Source organism: Prunus dulcis, chromosome 3, assembly GCF_902201215.1.
Source record: "Prunus dulcis chromosome 3, ALMONDv2, whole genome shotgun sequence".
NCBI classification, from domain to species: Eukaryota; Viridiplantae; Streptophyta; class Magnoliopsida; order Rosales; family Rosaceae; genus Prunus; species Prunus dulcis.
This window is the reverse complement of record NC_047652.1, coordinates 6033553-6049156: the sequence shown is the minus strand read 5'-3', so window position 1 is coordinate 6049156 and position 15604 is coordinate 6033553. Positions and strand designations below refer to the sequence as shown.

General features: G+C 35.5%; 2 protein-coding genes across 3 annotated transcripts; both read right to left on the bottom strand.

Moving 5' to 3' along the window:
- Window positions 1-4208: 4208 nt before the first annotated feature.
- On the bottom strand, window positions 4209-5099 carry LOC117620615. The gene is made up of 2 exons (XM_034350737.1): window positions 4765-5099; window positions 4209-4608 (listed from the first exon to the last, which is right to left on the bottom strand). The coding sequence occupies exons 1-2, from the start codon at window positions 4940-4942 to the stop codon at window positions 4400-4402; spliced, it is 387 nt and encodes a 128-aa protein (XP_034206628.1). The 5' UTR covers window positions 4943-5099; the 3' UTR covers window positions 4209-4399.
- A 3120-nt stretch (window positions 5100-8219) lies between these two features.
- On the bottom strand, window positions 8220-12809 carry LOC117620609 (phospholipase D alpha 1). 2 transcript variants are annotated; one of them, XM_034350729.1, is made up of 4 exons: window positions 12631-12809; window positions 12281-12386; window positions 9384-11283; window positions 8220-8889 (listed from the first exon to the last, which is right to left on the bottom strand). In XM_034350729.1, the coding sequence occupies exons 2-4, from the start codon at window positions 12377-12379 to the stop codon at window positions 8456-8458; spliced, it is 2433 nt and encodes an 810-aa protein (XP_034206620.1). In that variant the 5' UTR covers window positions 12380-12386; window positions 12631-12809; the 3' UTR covers window positions 8220-8455. The 2 variants fall into 2 exon arrangements, with proteins under 2 accessions (XP_034206620.1, XP_034206621.1); XM_034350730.1 differs by having other exon boundaries at window positions 8245-8889; window positions 12486-12809.
- Window positions 12810-15604: the final 2795 nt, after the last annotated feature.

Sequence of the window (15604 nt, the reverse complement as noted above, 5' to 3'; positions counted from 1 at the left end):
AATAGCTTTGAAATTGTCGGAGAGTTTTGCCACTTCTTTCTCAACACCCACAACTAGTGTGACCTCTTGTTCTACCTTTTTTTGGATGATTGAGGCCAACTGTTCTTGGAGCACGCAAATGAGTGCTTCAGCCATTTGTTTGCTCTAGAAATGGATTTCTAGTGGAAGAAAAAGAAAGGGAAAAGGAAGAAATCTTTTAATGCAAATGATAACAAGGTAGTGTTGGGAATTGTTGTAGGCATTCTCATTTCTCCCCAGCTAGTTTTATAATGTTGAGGCTGATGAAGAACGCTTGTAAGTCAATTCATGCACAACGACGACAACAATCAACACGAATAGAATTTATCTCTTCTCTAACTTGTTCGTTTCTTCTCTTTTAATTCCTTACTTTTTCTTTCCCCTACCTTATTCCCATATTCTTTTCTTGTTTGCTTGGTCGAAGCATCCTCCAAACAGCCCCTTATTCAAAAATTAAAAAAATTTGATGGCTTCTTATCTCTTAAGTGAAGCTGAAATCGACGAGTTGTTTTTCCTTTTTTTCCCGATAAGCTAAAAACAAGTGAGGTCTAGGCTAGTTTTATAAGAACAAGACCGGAGAATGTTGCTTGTAAGCAAACATCATAATATTCATCAGTGGTAATTGGTAAATGGAGAATGCTAGCAACCTTCTCTCTAACCTTCTCTTTTGGACCTTCTACCTTCTCCTAATGACATGTGTCATTTTCTCTACACTTAAAACAATGACATTAATGCATTAGACAATATATTTTTTGTTCCCAAATTTACCCTTATTAAATGTATTAACTTTATATTTCCTTCAATTTACAACTTAACTTAAACAATCAAATTAAAAATAATAATTTTAAAAAAAACCTAAAAGTTCAATCAAATAAATATTTGAAAATAAAAATGAATTATACTTCCCTAAAACAAAACTTGTTTTTTTTCCAAAAATAAGTTTTTCAATAAAACTGTTTAAATTTATGGTATTAAAAAAACACATAAATATTTTTTAAAATTAATGAACATTCTAATTGATTGAAAAAGTTAAAAGATAAAAAGAAACTAAAAAAAAAAAAATCCCAAAACCATTACACCATCTCTCTCTCTCTCTCTCTCTCTCTCTCTCTCTCTCTCTCTCAACCCAAAACCCAGTCCCCTCCCTTGGCCAAAACAACGCCCCCATCCTTACCCAATCATCATCATTTCTCTCCAATTCAAAACTCCACCGTGCATTGTGCTTCTCACTCTCTCTCCTCTTTCGATTCCATACCTAAAAACCCATCTCCCCTTCACTCACCAAAAAAAGAGTAAATAAATTTTTTTTATTTTAAACAAAACTAACGTTAATTTTGTGGAAGATGTTAAAATTCTCTCTTAATTTTTTAACAAAGTGGAAACAAAAACTAGTTTGTCCAATGCATTTAATAAGGGTAAATTTGGGAAACAAAAGATGCATTGTCAAATGTATTAATGACATTATGTTAAGTGTAGATAAAGTAACACATGTCATGAAGAAAAGAGAGAAAGTCCAAAAGAGAAGGTTAGAGAGAAGGTTGCTAGTATTTCCCTTGGTAAATTGGTAATTGATAAGCAAACATCACAATATTAACCATTTGGGTGAATTGACTTTGCATACCTTAAAATTCACCCATATGGTTAAGAACTTCTTTGACATGTGCACAGCTCAACTTCCATCAAGTATAAATGTGCTCTTCCAGTATTTTCCTTTTCAGTATTCCATTTCATGATAGAGGGACAAAAAGAAGAATTCAAGTTGTAAGAGCTAACCCAATGATTGGGACTCTAAGAGCACTTCCATCCATCATGGCAAAAGGGGACCTAAGCTCCAAAAACAACCCCCATCAAGGAAAAATTGTCATGGCAAGAAGTGGGCTCCGTGAAACTGTGCAAACCGAAAGGCAAGACTTGCCTGGACTGCTACTTGGGCAAGATGACGTCAGTGTGACGTCAGTAGTCAATTTACATACCAAAATAATTGGAAAAAAAAAAAAAAACCAAAAAATTCAGAAATTTTTTTTGTCTATGAATACATAGCCATGTTCTTCACTTCCTACACAAAAATCCATACAAATTCCTCTCCTCATATCTAATGTGAATAGTGGTTGCCTTCGGTTGCCATGACAATGAGTGGCATTAGAAAAATGAGTGATTAAGTTATGATAACAAATGACATGAAGTCATCAGTACTTTTCTGAGAAAGAACCCAATGGTAACGCATTGGTTATGCATGTACGTTTACAAAAAGCCTCACCAACTAATTGTAATACTCAGACAACAAATAAGAACCATCACAAGAAATTCAATAAACCGATCTGAAAATGAAATATTCATTTGCCCCTCTAACCTGCTTCAATGATATAAATCAGTAAATGCAAGCATCAGCTGATTCTGTATCATCTCACAAATGTTAAATTACAAGTAGAACAAATAAAACATCTGTTACTGCACATTCAATGTCTTCACAAGCTGGCAAGTTTGGGAAGGCGTTGGAAATTCTTGATGGCACGGCTCATCCACTACCCTTTCTGGAAGAAAGAAGAAAATCTAGAGCCAAATTTTGGTAAACACACCAGACTAGAGGTTGTCTCTCAGCCATTTTAGAGCACTGTTTGCAACGGAATACACATCTGAAGAACAGAATACTCTACACATGAAAACAGACTCCATATATAATCTCGAGAGCTTAGAGTATATGATAGGGAAGGGAAGCGACCCTAAAAACAAAGTTCCACTGAAGTTTATAAGAAAATGAGTTTGGAACTATCTATTCGGCTCTTGAAATGTCTAAACCACAATGGATAGTGATTAGAGCTGAGGTAGTGTTTGGTTGCTCTCCCCAAAAAGTTGACACAAAATTAATGGGTGCGTGGCCAATAATCTGGTGAGAGATCACAGGCTTCTGTGGTCCTTATTGCCCAGGTATCAACTGAGGACCTACATCACCAACCCCACTATCCGCCTGCCACACGTCCATTATTAGATATTGCAAATTAAGCTCAGCGTTACCAGCCACTCCCTTTCTTTTAAGCAAAAAGTTGAACAAAAATTAAACAAAACAATGAGGAGGTTTTTTTTTTTTTTTTTTTTAAAGTAGAATTTCATTAATAAAAGGGTAAATACAGGAGATGTACAAGAAGAACACACCTTAATAGAAAGTTCTTGAATATAATAAATCGAAAAAAATAAATTCAGTAAAATAATGAATAATAAATACTACAAAATTAAATCCGACTCACTCAGAGTTGACAGATAGAGAATCAGGATGATTCCATTCTGCACCAGTGCTACAAATTGGAAGTGGTGTTCGTTGAACAAATATTATTCTCCAATACACTAGAGTTGGGTTGGTTTGGTCAACTTAGTTGGGCAGCTTAGGCTACTTGTAAAATCATCTCCATGGGGCCCCCCCACGCCTCTGATTCAGTGGTCGAAAGAGCTCCCATGGGTTGCTTGTTGGCTGTCCTTCAAACTTTGAATTTTTCCTTTCTTTATTGATTGATTCACTTTCAAACTTGAGATCGAACAAGTAATGTGGATGTGGTCCATTCTGAGTTTTGGATTCACACGGTTCATATTTTTACCTCAAACCTATTAATGGGACTGATCGAGAGTACAATTATTATTAGTTCTTGTCAAACTCAAAACAAGTACTTCTTGTGATCGTTAGGTTTAAATTCTTGACTGGAGGGGACTCCAAAGCTTCCCCTTCTTCATAAGGAACGCGTGCAGTTGTTTATGTTTTATGTCATTAAAGATTTTAACACTAACTTGATCAAGGAGTTGAATAACACTTGAGCTATAAATTTTTTACGATGGATGCATAGAAACGAATATTTAGTCAACGTAAATTTTTTTAATGAGCAAAAATTGAGGGATTTGAACACTCAGGACCCCATCAAGAAGAAGGGTGAGGGTGTCTAAGATAACATCAATATACAACCATTTTATTCTCTAAATAATAATTTTCATTTTTATCAATTGTTTAGAAAAGGATTAGTTCTTAAACGAGTGTTTGTAACCTGTTCTCTTATGAAGATTCCCAAAATTCAAAGCAAATAAGAAGAAAAAATAAATAAAAGCCAATAATTTGTTGTAATAAACAAGAAACAAGAATTATACTCAAAGATTTCTAAATTTGATTGGTAGAAAATAGAGGGAAAAACAAAAAACAAAAAAACAAAAACAAAAAAAAAACCTTGCCCATATTTACTTATTTAATTGGACAAAGTTCAAAGTATTTACAACCACATTTGGGAAGAACAAAAAAAAAAACAAAAACAAAAACAAAAAAAACAGAACAAATTTACAACCACAGAAAACCAAGATTTTTCTTCTGTCAACCAAGATCCCAAGAAACACCAGAAATTTCCAGAGATCAATGAGAACACTGCATCCTTTGCACACGGTTCTTGAGAATTCCATTGTACAAAGCAATCCGATTCTCAGGAATTTCGTTTCTGCAACTTCTTCTCTCAACTTTGCTCTGCTTTCTCATCACCATTTCCTCTCCACCGCCAATTGGCGGCTCCTCAACATTTTCAGCAAAATGCACTTTCTTTTTCTTCCTCTCCCTCTTCTTATCACCTGAAAAAAAAAAAAAAAAAAAAAAAACCCAAGAACCATAAAATCTTTGCCACAATTCTTCAAGAAAGGGAAAAAACCCAGAAAAAGAAAAAGAATCACAGAGCCAAGGAAAACAAGAAGAGAAAGAATTAATAAGAGAAACAGAAACCCAAGTACCTGAACACAAGCAAGAACGCAGAGCAGTTTTCTTTAGATTTTGCTGGGAATTGTAGCTATCAGAAAGTTGGGTTGGTAGGCAAGTCTTCTGCCTAGAGAAAGCAAGGAAGACGAGAGTGCTTGAGACGGCCATGGCTGTGGCCAATACCAGACCTTGAGAGCTCAGCATAGAAGACATGGTGGAACAACAAACACAGAAGAATTAGACAAGGAAAGGGAAGGAAGAGAGGGTTTCGGGCCACCGATCGAAGAGGGTTTTTTATGTTTGCGTTGTGCGTACAAGTTACAGACGGACATGAACAGGCGGTCGCGGTTGGCATATATATGGACTCTGTTTTTGTTGGATAAAAATGAAAAAGGAGGGGAATTTATGATAAAATAAATAACTGGGAATTGTTGACGTGGAAACAATAAATTAATTTTGGTAGTTAGGTTGCGGGGGTTATTTCACAAGCTTGAGCACTTTTTATGACTCATTTTGTTTAACGAGTTCAAATTTCCGACCAATTTAAATTAAATTAAAATAAAATATCATTCGTATAAAAAGAAAATTTGCGACGTTATGCACCCGCTATAATCACCAAAATCTTCAGTAATGATGTTGTAGGTTTGAATGCTTAACCGCAAAAAAAACTCAGTTACTTAATACTTGTAATTGTCAGGTGATGATCTTAGTTTTTTCTATTTTTTGAAGACTTTATATTATATTCCTTAAAATAAAATTTGTGAAAGTGTCTTTTTTTTCAGTTAACAATGAAACAAACGTGAGCTTCTGGAATTCTCTATTGCTTTCTGTATTTTCGAGGAAGGCAAAGGTAGAAGTGTTGGTTTTGGCTTTTAGTTTGGGTTGAATGGTTTGGTTAACTCCGTTTTTCTAGACAAAGTTAGAGAGAGGCCAAATGGGTCTTAGGGATGAAGTAAGCGGTCAACTTTTGTTGGACTTGTAGTGTGGATAAGGTGTTTGAAGGAGTGCAAAATATTGTTTTAAAAGCCAATTGAAAAATGTCATTGGAACAAGTTGCGGGTCAAGCTTAAAGATTCCTCTATGGCTACCATTACCCCTTTCCCAAAGGATAGTCCGTACGACTGTAACTAGGTAAACACATTATCACTCAAGCAATTAAGAGTAATTATTTATCTATTCAAAGTTCTATTGCCGACATCTTTAATCATTAAGTCGAGTGATAATAAATGACAACGGGCTATGAAATTGAAATTTTAAATTACCACCCTCATAAAAGCGAGTTAACTACGAATCCATCAAGTAAACATAATTTCGATGCATATATAAGTTTTAACAAATAATGAGACAGCCCCATTGTAAGCTTCCAAACAGCTTATTAGGATTATGAATCCAATTCTACAGCTGATTAGAATTATGAATCAAATTCTACCATGTAATTCTGCCCACCAAATGGAACCTTAGCGAAATCAGTCTCCACTTTAGAAAATATCCTGAATTTAAATCTCACGAGCAAAATTAGATAAAAAAATGTCTCACGCTGACATAATTCTTGTGGCAGCTTCTTTCTCCTACCAAATTTTGTATTTTGAAGGTTAAATTTGATTGGCCACCACGTGTGAACACAAAGAGTTGGAAGTCAATGATTTGGCCACGGTGACACGTGTCCTGCAAAGGAAGCACCACCGCAACAGTACGATTTTCATGGTCCAATTGCATGTACGATTTGTCGAGAGAACCTGCAAGAAGCCGTGTATTTGCAGTCCAATCTGATTATGACCTCAATTTTCTTCTAGAACTTCTTTTTTCTTTCCCAAATTTTTTCTACAATCAAAAGAAATATTTACAAACGCGATTACTGATAGATTCTTTTATAACAAAAAGTCCGGAACGTTATAAAAAAAATTTGGTTTGAGTTCGGAACGTTATAATCAGTTGATTACGAGTTCATTTAAGAGTGATTCTGAATAGGACAAAATTACTTTTGAGGAAAATCACTCTCAAATGTCCATTTAGCATTTGATTATTTAGGCTAAAAAGTGATTTTTGATAAAGTTTTCAAAGTACACCCGGTTTGGTAAAAGACGAGATGATTGCTTTTGGGATAAAATAGCTATCAGCGTTCGTGATTTTGGAAAACAACTCAAGGGCTGATTTTATTTCAGCTTTCGCAGAAAGCTAAACAAGGACCAATGGTGTTTAATGAATTTTAATGAAGTGCCTATAATGTCCTTGTTAACTTTTCTAATTTACATCATATAGCCCTCATCTTCTTCCAGCCCAACACGTTTCAACTATCCCTCATCTTCTTCTCACAGAGGCCGTCTTATTCTTCTAACAACCTTTCAAAGGTGAAAACCCTTTCAAATCTCCTGGGAATATTTTGATAAAGCAACACATTCCAACTCCTCCCATTTTCATTGACAAAGCATTATTGCACACAATGAATTGGAATCTTTGAATAATTTGATAGAGCAATGGAGGGTTTTTCGTCCCTAAGCTTCAAACAGTCAAAGAGAGGCATAAATCTCTCTATCTGCCACGAAGTCAAAGCGCAAGGTAGAGAATGGATTATTTTTGGATGTTGTAGTTGGTGAGGATGTGACCATCATGGAGTTGCTTGCTAGCAAAGATCGGCCTATGCTGGTCTGACAGAATACTCTCCTTGTATAGGATCTTGACTTTGACATTGTTGACTGTGTGGGAGCTTTTTAGGGTGTTAATTGTCAAGATCAGGGTGGATCTGTGGGAGGGTGGGTCAAGCTGGAGAGAAACTCAGACATCACTTTTTGTTATTTCCAACTAATAACACAATGGCATGTAGAGGGTGGATTAATTTTGTTTTACTTTTAAAATTTTTTTTTTAAGGTGTCTCTCAACAAAAAAATTTAATAAAAGATTTGCATACTTGAAAGTGACAATGTTTTGGAGAAAAAAATAAGTGACTTCTTTTTACACTTGAATAAAAAAATTTATTTCAATATCATATCTTTTTTAGTTATTTTACACAGCTTACAACTGTTTTACACAAATATTTATCAAACACTTTTAAATTGATTTTTGTATCAAAATCACTTTTAATATGAAGTTTACCAAATCGTCCCTAAAGTTTACGAAACTAGCAAATTACATCCTTAATGTTTTTTTTTGTCACTCGTGGTGCTCAAGGTTAGTAATTGCGATCACAAACATTAAAGATGCAATTTAATAGTTTCATAAACCTTAAGAACGTTTTATGATAATATACCTTTAATTAATAATTTTAATTCTTAATGTTTGCACTAACCCCATACATTTTCTGTAATATTATGCGACAGTACATGCCTCACAATAAAGTGGAACCCCTCGCATCAGAGTATTTGTTCGGCTTTTGACCAAAAAAAGATGTTGAAATGTTCCATTTGCAGGAATTAGAACAAAGATTTCTGACGGACATAGCAACAAATGAAACTAACGCTGAGCATGAGCACATTATAAACTATGCAGGGCCAGATAAGAAAAGAAAAAACCAAATAAGATACACATAAGAAAACATTGCTCATAAGTCACACAACAGCATTACCACATACCACTATAAAACCTGCTATGAACATCCTGCCATTAAAAACATCTATGCAGGTTGTCACACAGATACACTTATTAATCTACTATCACAAATAGTAGTGTTAAAACAAAAACAACGTAAGAAAGTTTTTACTTTGACAAAACCAAGTGAAAAAAAGACACTTTTTAAGTAGTAAGGATCGGAGGAAGGTAGTCAGACTTGGCACCTAGGACACGAGCCTTGGTGTCGGGGAAGAATTCACATCCTGGCAACTCGGTGACGGTTCCTTCGCTGGAAATGCCAATTGGATATCGGAGCAAGTGACCAGGCAAGTCATGATTAAGAGATTCACTTGAATACAGATCCCAGTATTTGTCAGCAATCTGGTTCACCTTGGTAACACATTCAACGCTTTCTGGCTGGAGGAACTTCTCGTCAAGCATGCCAAGGTGCTCGTACCATAGTGCCATGCGGAAACCATGGATCTGACCACGTGCTGGCTCCCTGACCGACAGATGATATGGTTGGTAGGCTCCCATGGCAATTTCAGAGTCCCTGGCACCATCCATTGATCTCTGGTTGATGTTGGCAGATCCAATAATGATGTACTCATCGTCAACTGCAAAAACAAAAGGGTGAGTCAATTATGTGATTTGTAATATTCAAGATAGGCAGAGTATCAGCATTGTTCTATGAAATACAACACTACGGTAGAAAGTTTCACAGATTTCTTTATAACAGACTTATCTAATATTGTACTGTATAATGATAAACGCCACAAAATTGAAGAAGCTTCCTGGTGTTTGAATTAGGATCAAGAAGCAGGTAATGATAGCTACATTACCAACACTTAGAACAAGAAAACACAAAAACAAAAACAAAAATTGCACATCACTTCCTACTATAAATCGTCCCCATAACCACCACAAACCAAGATAAATTTTAGACAAATTCTGAAGTTTGAACCAAGCACAAAAGTGAGTTCAGTAGAGAGTTGGGCTTCGTTCATGTGAATAGAGATGTTGGATCAGAAGCAACGTTAATGCTATAATAAATCAAAAGGAAAGATGTGTCAAAAGTGAGTTACATAAAGTTTATAATGGTGCGACTTACCTATCATCATCTTGGTATGAACATAAATCATGAAGCGTCGGGCTTCCTGAGCTCTAATATAATCTGAATCTGGTTCTGGTCTCTCCGAGGGTTCATATTCTCCAGGCTTCTTCACCTCCCGGTTCCCAAGGCAGAAAAATGTCAAATAATTCCGAGGATCCTCCTCGATGCCTCTCTCTTTAAAACTGTTAAAAATATCTGAATACATCATATCCATAGTCCTCCTCTGCCAGTCTAATATTGCCTGAACAGATGCTGACTCTGGGATCCCCTCTGGCCACATTGGGACAACGACATAGACAGTAAACCTCTCTCCTTTTTCAATCTTGTCACAAATCTTAAGCGAAAGCTCCCTTGGAATTACATGCAAAGCGCCAATGTCCTCAGGCTTTATACCATCAGCTTCCCAGGCAAAAGAGCTACCAAGAAAGTACTGATTTTCAATATAAATGAAATTCTTTGCGCGTCGAATAGCATGGATATAAGCATCCTGAATGCTTCGGTCAATGATGTTATCCTTCCCACTAACAAGCCCAGCTCTGGCTGCATCTTCAGGTGTATCCGGGAAGCCAAAAGCAGCACCTCCATCAATTGATCTGAATAACTGAACATTCCAAGTCTCATGGTCATCCGGATACATAACAGGAGAAGGGGGAATAATGACATTGTCTAGCTCTCTTAGCTGAACAAGTAGATCTTTACCACCTTGCTTTCTCCATCTCTGCTCGAAGTTAAACAAAACATCCCAAGCAATAGGCCCTTCTAGTCGAGAGTGAATATCATGCCAAGGTTCTCTCGGACCACCTTTTGTAATGGATGCACCAGTAAAATTTGGCTGATGGAAATCATCATGGTGTGCAGTATCCAATGTCCTGAAAATTGAATGGAAGGGGGTATCATATCTTCCATCACACAGATCAAGACCACCAACGAAACTCACAATTCTTCTCCTCTCTGATCCTCCATTTGGCATGTCATTGTCCACAACCACAATCTTCTGGTGATGAGTGAACATGGTAGAGATTTGTGCACCCTGAACAATGCTTCCACCACCATCAGGATTACGAGGGCATAAGACACAGTGCACGTCAGTATTCTGGAAGAATTGTGCAGTTTCTTCATCGTGGGTTGCCATGAGTCCATCTTTTTTTAATAAACCAACGGAGGTTCTGTCATCCCAAACAAGCACAAGAACCCTAACACCTTCACTTGCTTTCTTTTTAAGCAATTCACCGATGGTGATGTCACCACCAGGCTTTGGCCTCCTTGAGTCCCTTACCAAGGAAATTTCAGTATACACTGACCAGCCAGTAATGTAGATCAGGTGTTTTGCATTAGAAATTGCATCAAAGATATCTTCCCAGCATCTGTGGGGCTCATAAAACTTGCCTCCAGCAAGAGGAATTTTAGGAATAAAGTTATCGGGGATATGAGCGTCTTGGTAAAGGTTAACCTTACATCCTTGTCTCTGTGAGAAAAATGTAAATGGAACTCCAGGAAATTTAGGACTCCTAATACCCAGACCCCAACTGCGGTCCTTTGTAACATGGAAAAATTGTAGCTTCACATGTATCTTAGGATTTCCATGAACGGGTCTTTTCTTTTCATCCAAAATCTCAGCCCACCTATCCACTTCTTCCCCCTCAACAAGATCGTCAACAGGTACATATGCTCTTCCAATTAACGACGCCCCAATAGGATTAGACTCTTTGACAGTAAATATAACATTTGCAGCAACGTGGGCACAGTAAATGTGGAAAGACTCATACCACCTAGGATTAGAGGGTTCTTTCTCTATAACTCTGGTTCTACCAACCCTAGCCCTTTCCAGATCAACGGTTGCATAAAGTCTACTAACTCCTTTGCCAATACCAACAGTCTCCTCAATTTTTCCAGTAATCTGCACGGTAAAATTTCATGAAAGAGATGTATGAAGGTTAGAACAAAAGATAACCTATGTTTCTAATTTATCATGATCTTGTGACAAAGAACGTCCTACAAGTAACTTTCAAAACTTCTACTAGAAAATGGACATCCTACAAGTAACTTCAAAAGCATCAAGTGGTTAGAAAGTTTACCAAAAACAAAAGGAAAAAAAAAAACAGAAAGACTGATAATAGTTTTGAGTTACTTATATAGGAGTATCTGCAACTCCCATGAAAAAAAAAATGATATCCAAACTGACCAGATTTGTTATGCAACATGTGTAAAATCCACGGAACGAAACAGACAAAATTGTCAACAACTATCATATGTGCCGCAAAGAATGTGGAAGGGGGTGAGCAAAAACATCTAGCCTTTGCCCCAGCCAGCTGCCCATCCCAATAGAATTCTAATTCACACTTTGCTGAAATGTATCATTCAAGTTACATCCACAACCATGCTTCTCAGGCAATTATTGTTTACACTCAAGTTCTTTGGTGTTTTATCTAATAATAAAAATAAAAACCTCTTCATTGACCTCAAAACTTCAATTATTTTTCCTTATTTTTATTTATTTATAAATTTTATCTCCATCTGTGTGATTACATGAACAATGCTACCATACAGTCAACAGAAATGCCTACTTAAACAATATCACAAATGTCCTGGACTTCTATTTTATATCTAAATCCAAATGGACCCGGTTTTCTCCTCTTTTTTTTTTCAGGAACACCATAGACAAAAAACAAACTCTTTTTATATACTGAAATAAATTTAGTGAACCATTCCTGCAACTTGCATGCTTACTATACATTCCAATGACCAGAACATACACGCGAACACGCGCGAATACACAATTATATGGTCATAAAATTATACGATCACAGATTCACAAAAGATCTCAAATCACCATTATCAGCTGGGATCTAAACGATAAACAACAAATAAAAAAATTAAAATCATATAGCATATACCTTACGGAGGAGATTTCCACTACTACTATGCAGCTTATCAACCTCATAGATCGTAGCGTGAAGCGTTCCATGAAGCCATTGCTCCTGGGGCTCCGCCATTTCTCACCTACAGTCAATGTTCAAACAAAAGAAACAAAACCCAATTCGTAATAAATCCCCAAACCACCAAATAACCATAAAAATGGAAACTTCACTCAAAACTAACCAGAAACCGATCAGATCACACAGAAAGAAATGTACCAAACAAATTCTTTTTGACTATATTGCAATGAGAATTAACGTTGATCCAAATGAATAGTGATTGAGAATTCAATTATTAATCCGAGTTGGATGAGTTGGGAAGAACTCACTTTTGGTTTCACAGAGAGAGAGAGAGATCTGAGAGAGTGAAAGCAGAGCAAAGAACAGAGGTGTGATCCGGTATTGGCTCAACGTGTAGATATAAAAAAAACAGGTTAGAAATTGATCCGCACTCTTCTTACACCCTCAGAATATGAAAAGTCCAAGAAAGGGAAGAAATAGAGATCCGCTAAATTAGATTTTAAAGCAACCCGTGTAGAAAGCTGAATGGTTCTTCTCTTTCCTTTCCATATCTCCATGATTAGCTTTGTATGCAAGTCCCTTGTCATTTTTTATATTGCAGTCATGCCCATTCACTTTTTGGTTCTTTTTCTTTTTTCACTCTAATTTCAGACTGAAGTAAATGATTTTATGAAAATACTGAGTCTTATGATAAAGTTTGATAACCTCAATAGAATAGACCACTTTTTTTTATTTAAAATACAAGCAATACTCCAACCAAAAAAAATACAAGCTATAATCTATGAAATTTAAATTTTGTGTAATGAGGAGAGCTCACAATTCTTGCCAACTCGCCTAACCCATGTACATCAATAAACTAATTTTTTTCAATGAAAAGAGAAAAACCAACGAAGCATATCAAAACAAAATTTTACAACTACAATAAAAGAAAAATTAGAAAACCAAACACCAGTTTGTAAATAAATATATCTCATATTTGTTAAGAACTCTACAAAGATAAATTCTTTTAATCACTTTAATTAAAAGTTATAAATTTGATTCTCTATGAGTGAGAAAAGTTAAAAGTTAAACTTTTTTAATTATTTGGAGAGTATTTCAATTTCAAAATAATTTTACTAATAAATTGCCGGCTTGGCCAATATTAGTTTATAATAAATTATTCCTGTCGATATTTTATAACGTGGTATTAAATTACATCTATGAGACTATGACTTCATCACCGCCCCATTCTTGGCCACGTGCATTCAGACTAGAGCAATCTATATTAATATATAAAATATACAAGTGTCAGAGAATATGGCACATCTGGGAATTTGGAACCCATCCCATAATTCCCAACTTTTACAATCTAAACACAAAGTATTGGGAACATCAATCTCGATCTTTTGGACTACAGAGATTCAAGAGATTTATGATCACCATTGTTGAATGTAAATTCAACGATGAACTCACTCTTACACTCCTTTTAAGAAACTTTTTTAAACCATTGAATTAATATCCAACGGTGAGTGACCACAAATTTCTTGGACCTCTGTAATCCAAAAGATCGGGACTGTTGGGAACATACCGAGTTATTGGATAATATTAATATAGAGGCACAAGGAGGTGGAAAACCTTGAAGACTCAAGAAAGTTGCAACTCTGATTAGTTTCTGGTGCACACCATCTGTTCGACAAAAGGACTCAGCGAATTGACTCTTCCTTTGTTGGTGTGCGATGTGCGCTCCAAGCAAGCTATGCTTCTCTTTTTTTCATTTTTTTTCTTTTTTTTCTTTTTTATTTATCAAACCCTTGTCCAAAACAATGTCGTTTTGGGTCAGGGGAAAAAATAATGGTGTTCTTAGAGCATCTCCAAGGGAAATGTCAAATATCAAACATTAAATTTAAATTTGATAGCTGATGTGGCAATTTGACATCTTACGCAGCTTTACACTCCACCCGATATGTCAAATTAAATTATTATTTTATTACGTTTTAGTGTTGATTTATTTTTAATTAAAAAGAAAAGAAAAAATAAAATAAAATATTCATTTGACATCTTACTTTGGGATGTCAAAAATAACATCTCAACCTCCAGCCTTTATTCCACATCAACTTTAACACATCCGTTTGAGTGATGTGAGATGTTATTTCTAGCTGTTAAATGTTTATGTGGCACTTTTGACACACCGGTTGGAGATGCTCTTAGAGCATCTCTAAGAGAGATGTCAAATATCAAACATTAAATTTAAATTTAATGGCTGATGGGGCAATTTGACATCTTACACACCTTTACACTCTACCCGATATGCCAAATTAATTTTTTTTTTTAACATTTTAGTGTTGACTTCTTTTTAATTAAAAAGAAAAGAAAAATAAATAAAATATTCATTTTACATCTTGCTTTTGGAATTTCAAAAATAACATATCAACCTTCAGCTTTCATTCCACATCAGCTTTGACACATCGGTTGGAGTGATGCGAGATATTATTTCTAACCATTAAATAACTATATGACACTTTTGATATAACGGTTGCATATGCTCTTAGAGCATCACTAGTGGGGGGCAGTGGAGGACTCAAGAATTTTTCAGCGGATGTGCAATTTTTAAAAGCTAAGAGCTCAAAAAAAAAAAAACTAAAAAACTAAACATCCTTATAATTTAAACAATACTAATGTTATTCATAATTAATTTAAAAAAATAACATTACAATAAACCTACAATTATTGCCGATGAGGTTACAATTAATCTACAATTATTGGTCATTTATAAAGAGAATTCTCAATCCCACTTAAATAAGGAATTCCCAAAACCCAATTAAATAAAGAAAACTCCCAATTAAAACTTAATTAAGTAAGGAATTATAAAAACCCAATTAAGTAAGGAATTATAAAAACCCAATTAAGAAAGCAATTATAAAACCCAACTAAAACCCTATAGAAGCCCACGAAATGGGCTAGTTTTTTTTTTTTTTTTTTTTAAAAAAAAAACCCTGGTCCAAAACGACGTCATTTTGGCCAGACTTCATTCAAAAAAAAGAAGCGCACAGTAGACAACAGCGTAGCACCCACATCTCTTGCGCATTTCATCGAACATGTTGCATGCATCTCTGGTTTGAGCAGAGGTGCAACTCCAGCAGTTTTTATGGAGTTTTTTGGCAATCGGAGGTATAGGTGCATTTCCTTGCACTTGCACAGGTGGGAGGTGTATTTTCAGGGGTGTAAAGCCACTTTTATATCCTATTTACAATTTCGGGGAGTGTATATGCGTTTTTTACTCCAAAAAAGAAGATGTAAATTCAA

What these genes read in the sequence shown, in the direction of transcription:
- LOC117620615 (XM_034350737.1), bottom strand. Translation starts at nt 4,942, where the DNA reads ATGTCTTCTATGCTGAGCTCTCAAGGTCTGGTATTGGCCACAGCCATG. An exon ending in GCGTTCTTGCTTGTGTTCAG is followed by an intron (nt 4,609 to 4,764) that starts GTACTTGGGTTT and finishes TTTTTTTTTCAG; the next exon opens with GTGATAAGAAGAGGGAGAGG.
- LOC117620609 (XM_034350729.1), bottom strand. Translation starts at nt 12,379, where the DNA reads ATGGCGGAGCCCCAGGAGCAATGGCTTCATGGAACGCTTCACGCTACG. An exon ending in GTGGAAATCTCCTCCGTAAG is followed by an intron (nt 11,284 to 12,280) that starts GTATATGCTATA and finishes TTTACCGTGCAG; the next exon opens with ATTACTGGAAAAATTGAGGA. An exon ending in TCATACCAAGATGATGATAG is followed by an intron (nt 8,890 to 9,383) that starts GTAAGTCGCACC and finishes TTGTTTTTGCAG; the next exon opens with TTGACGATGAGTACATCATT.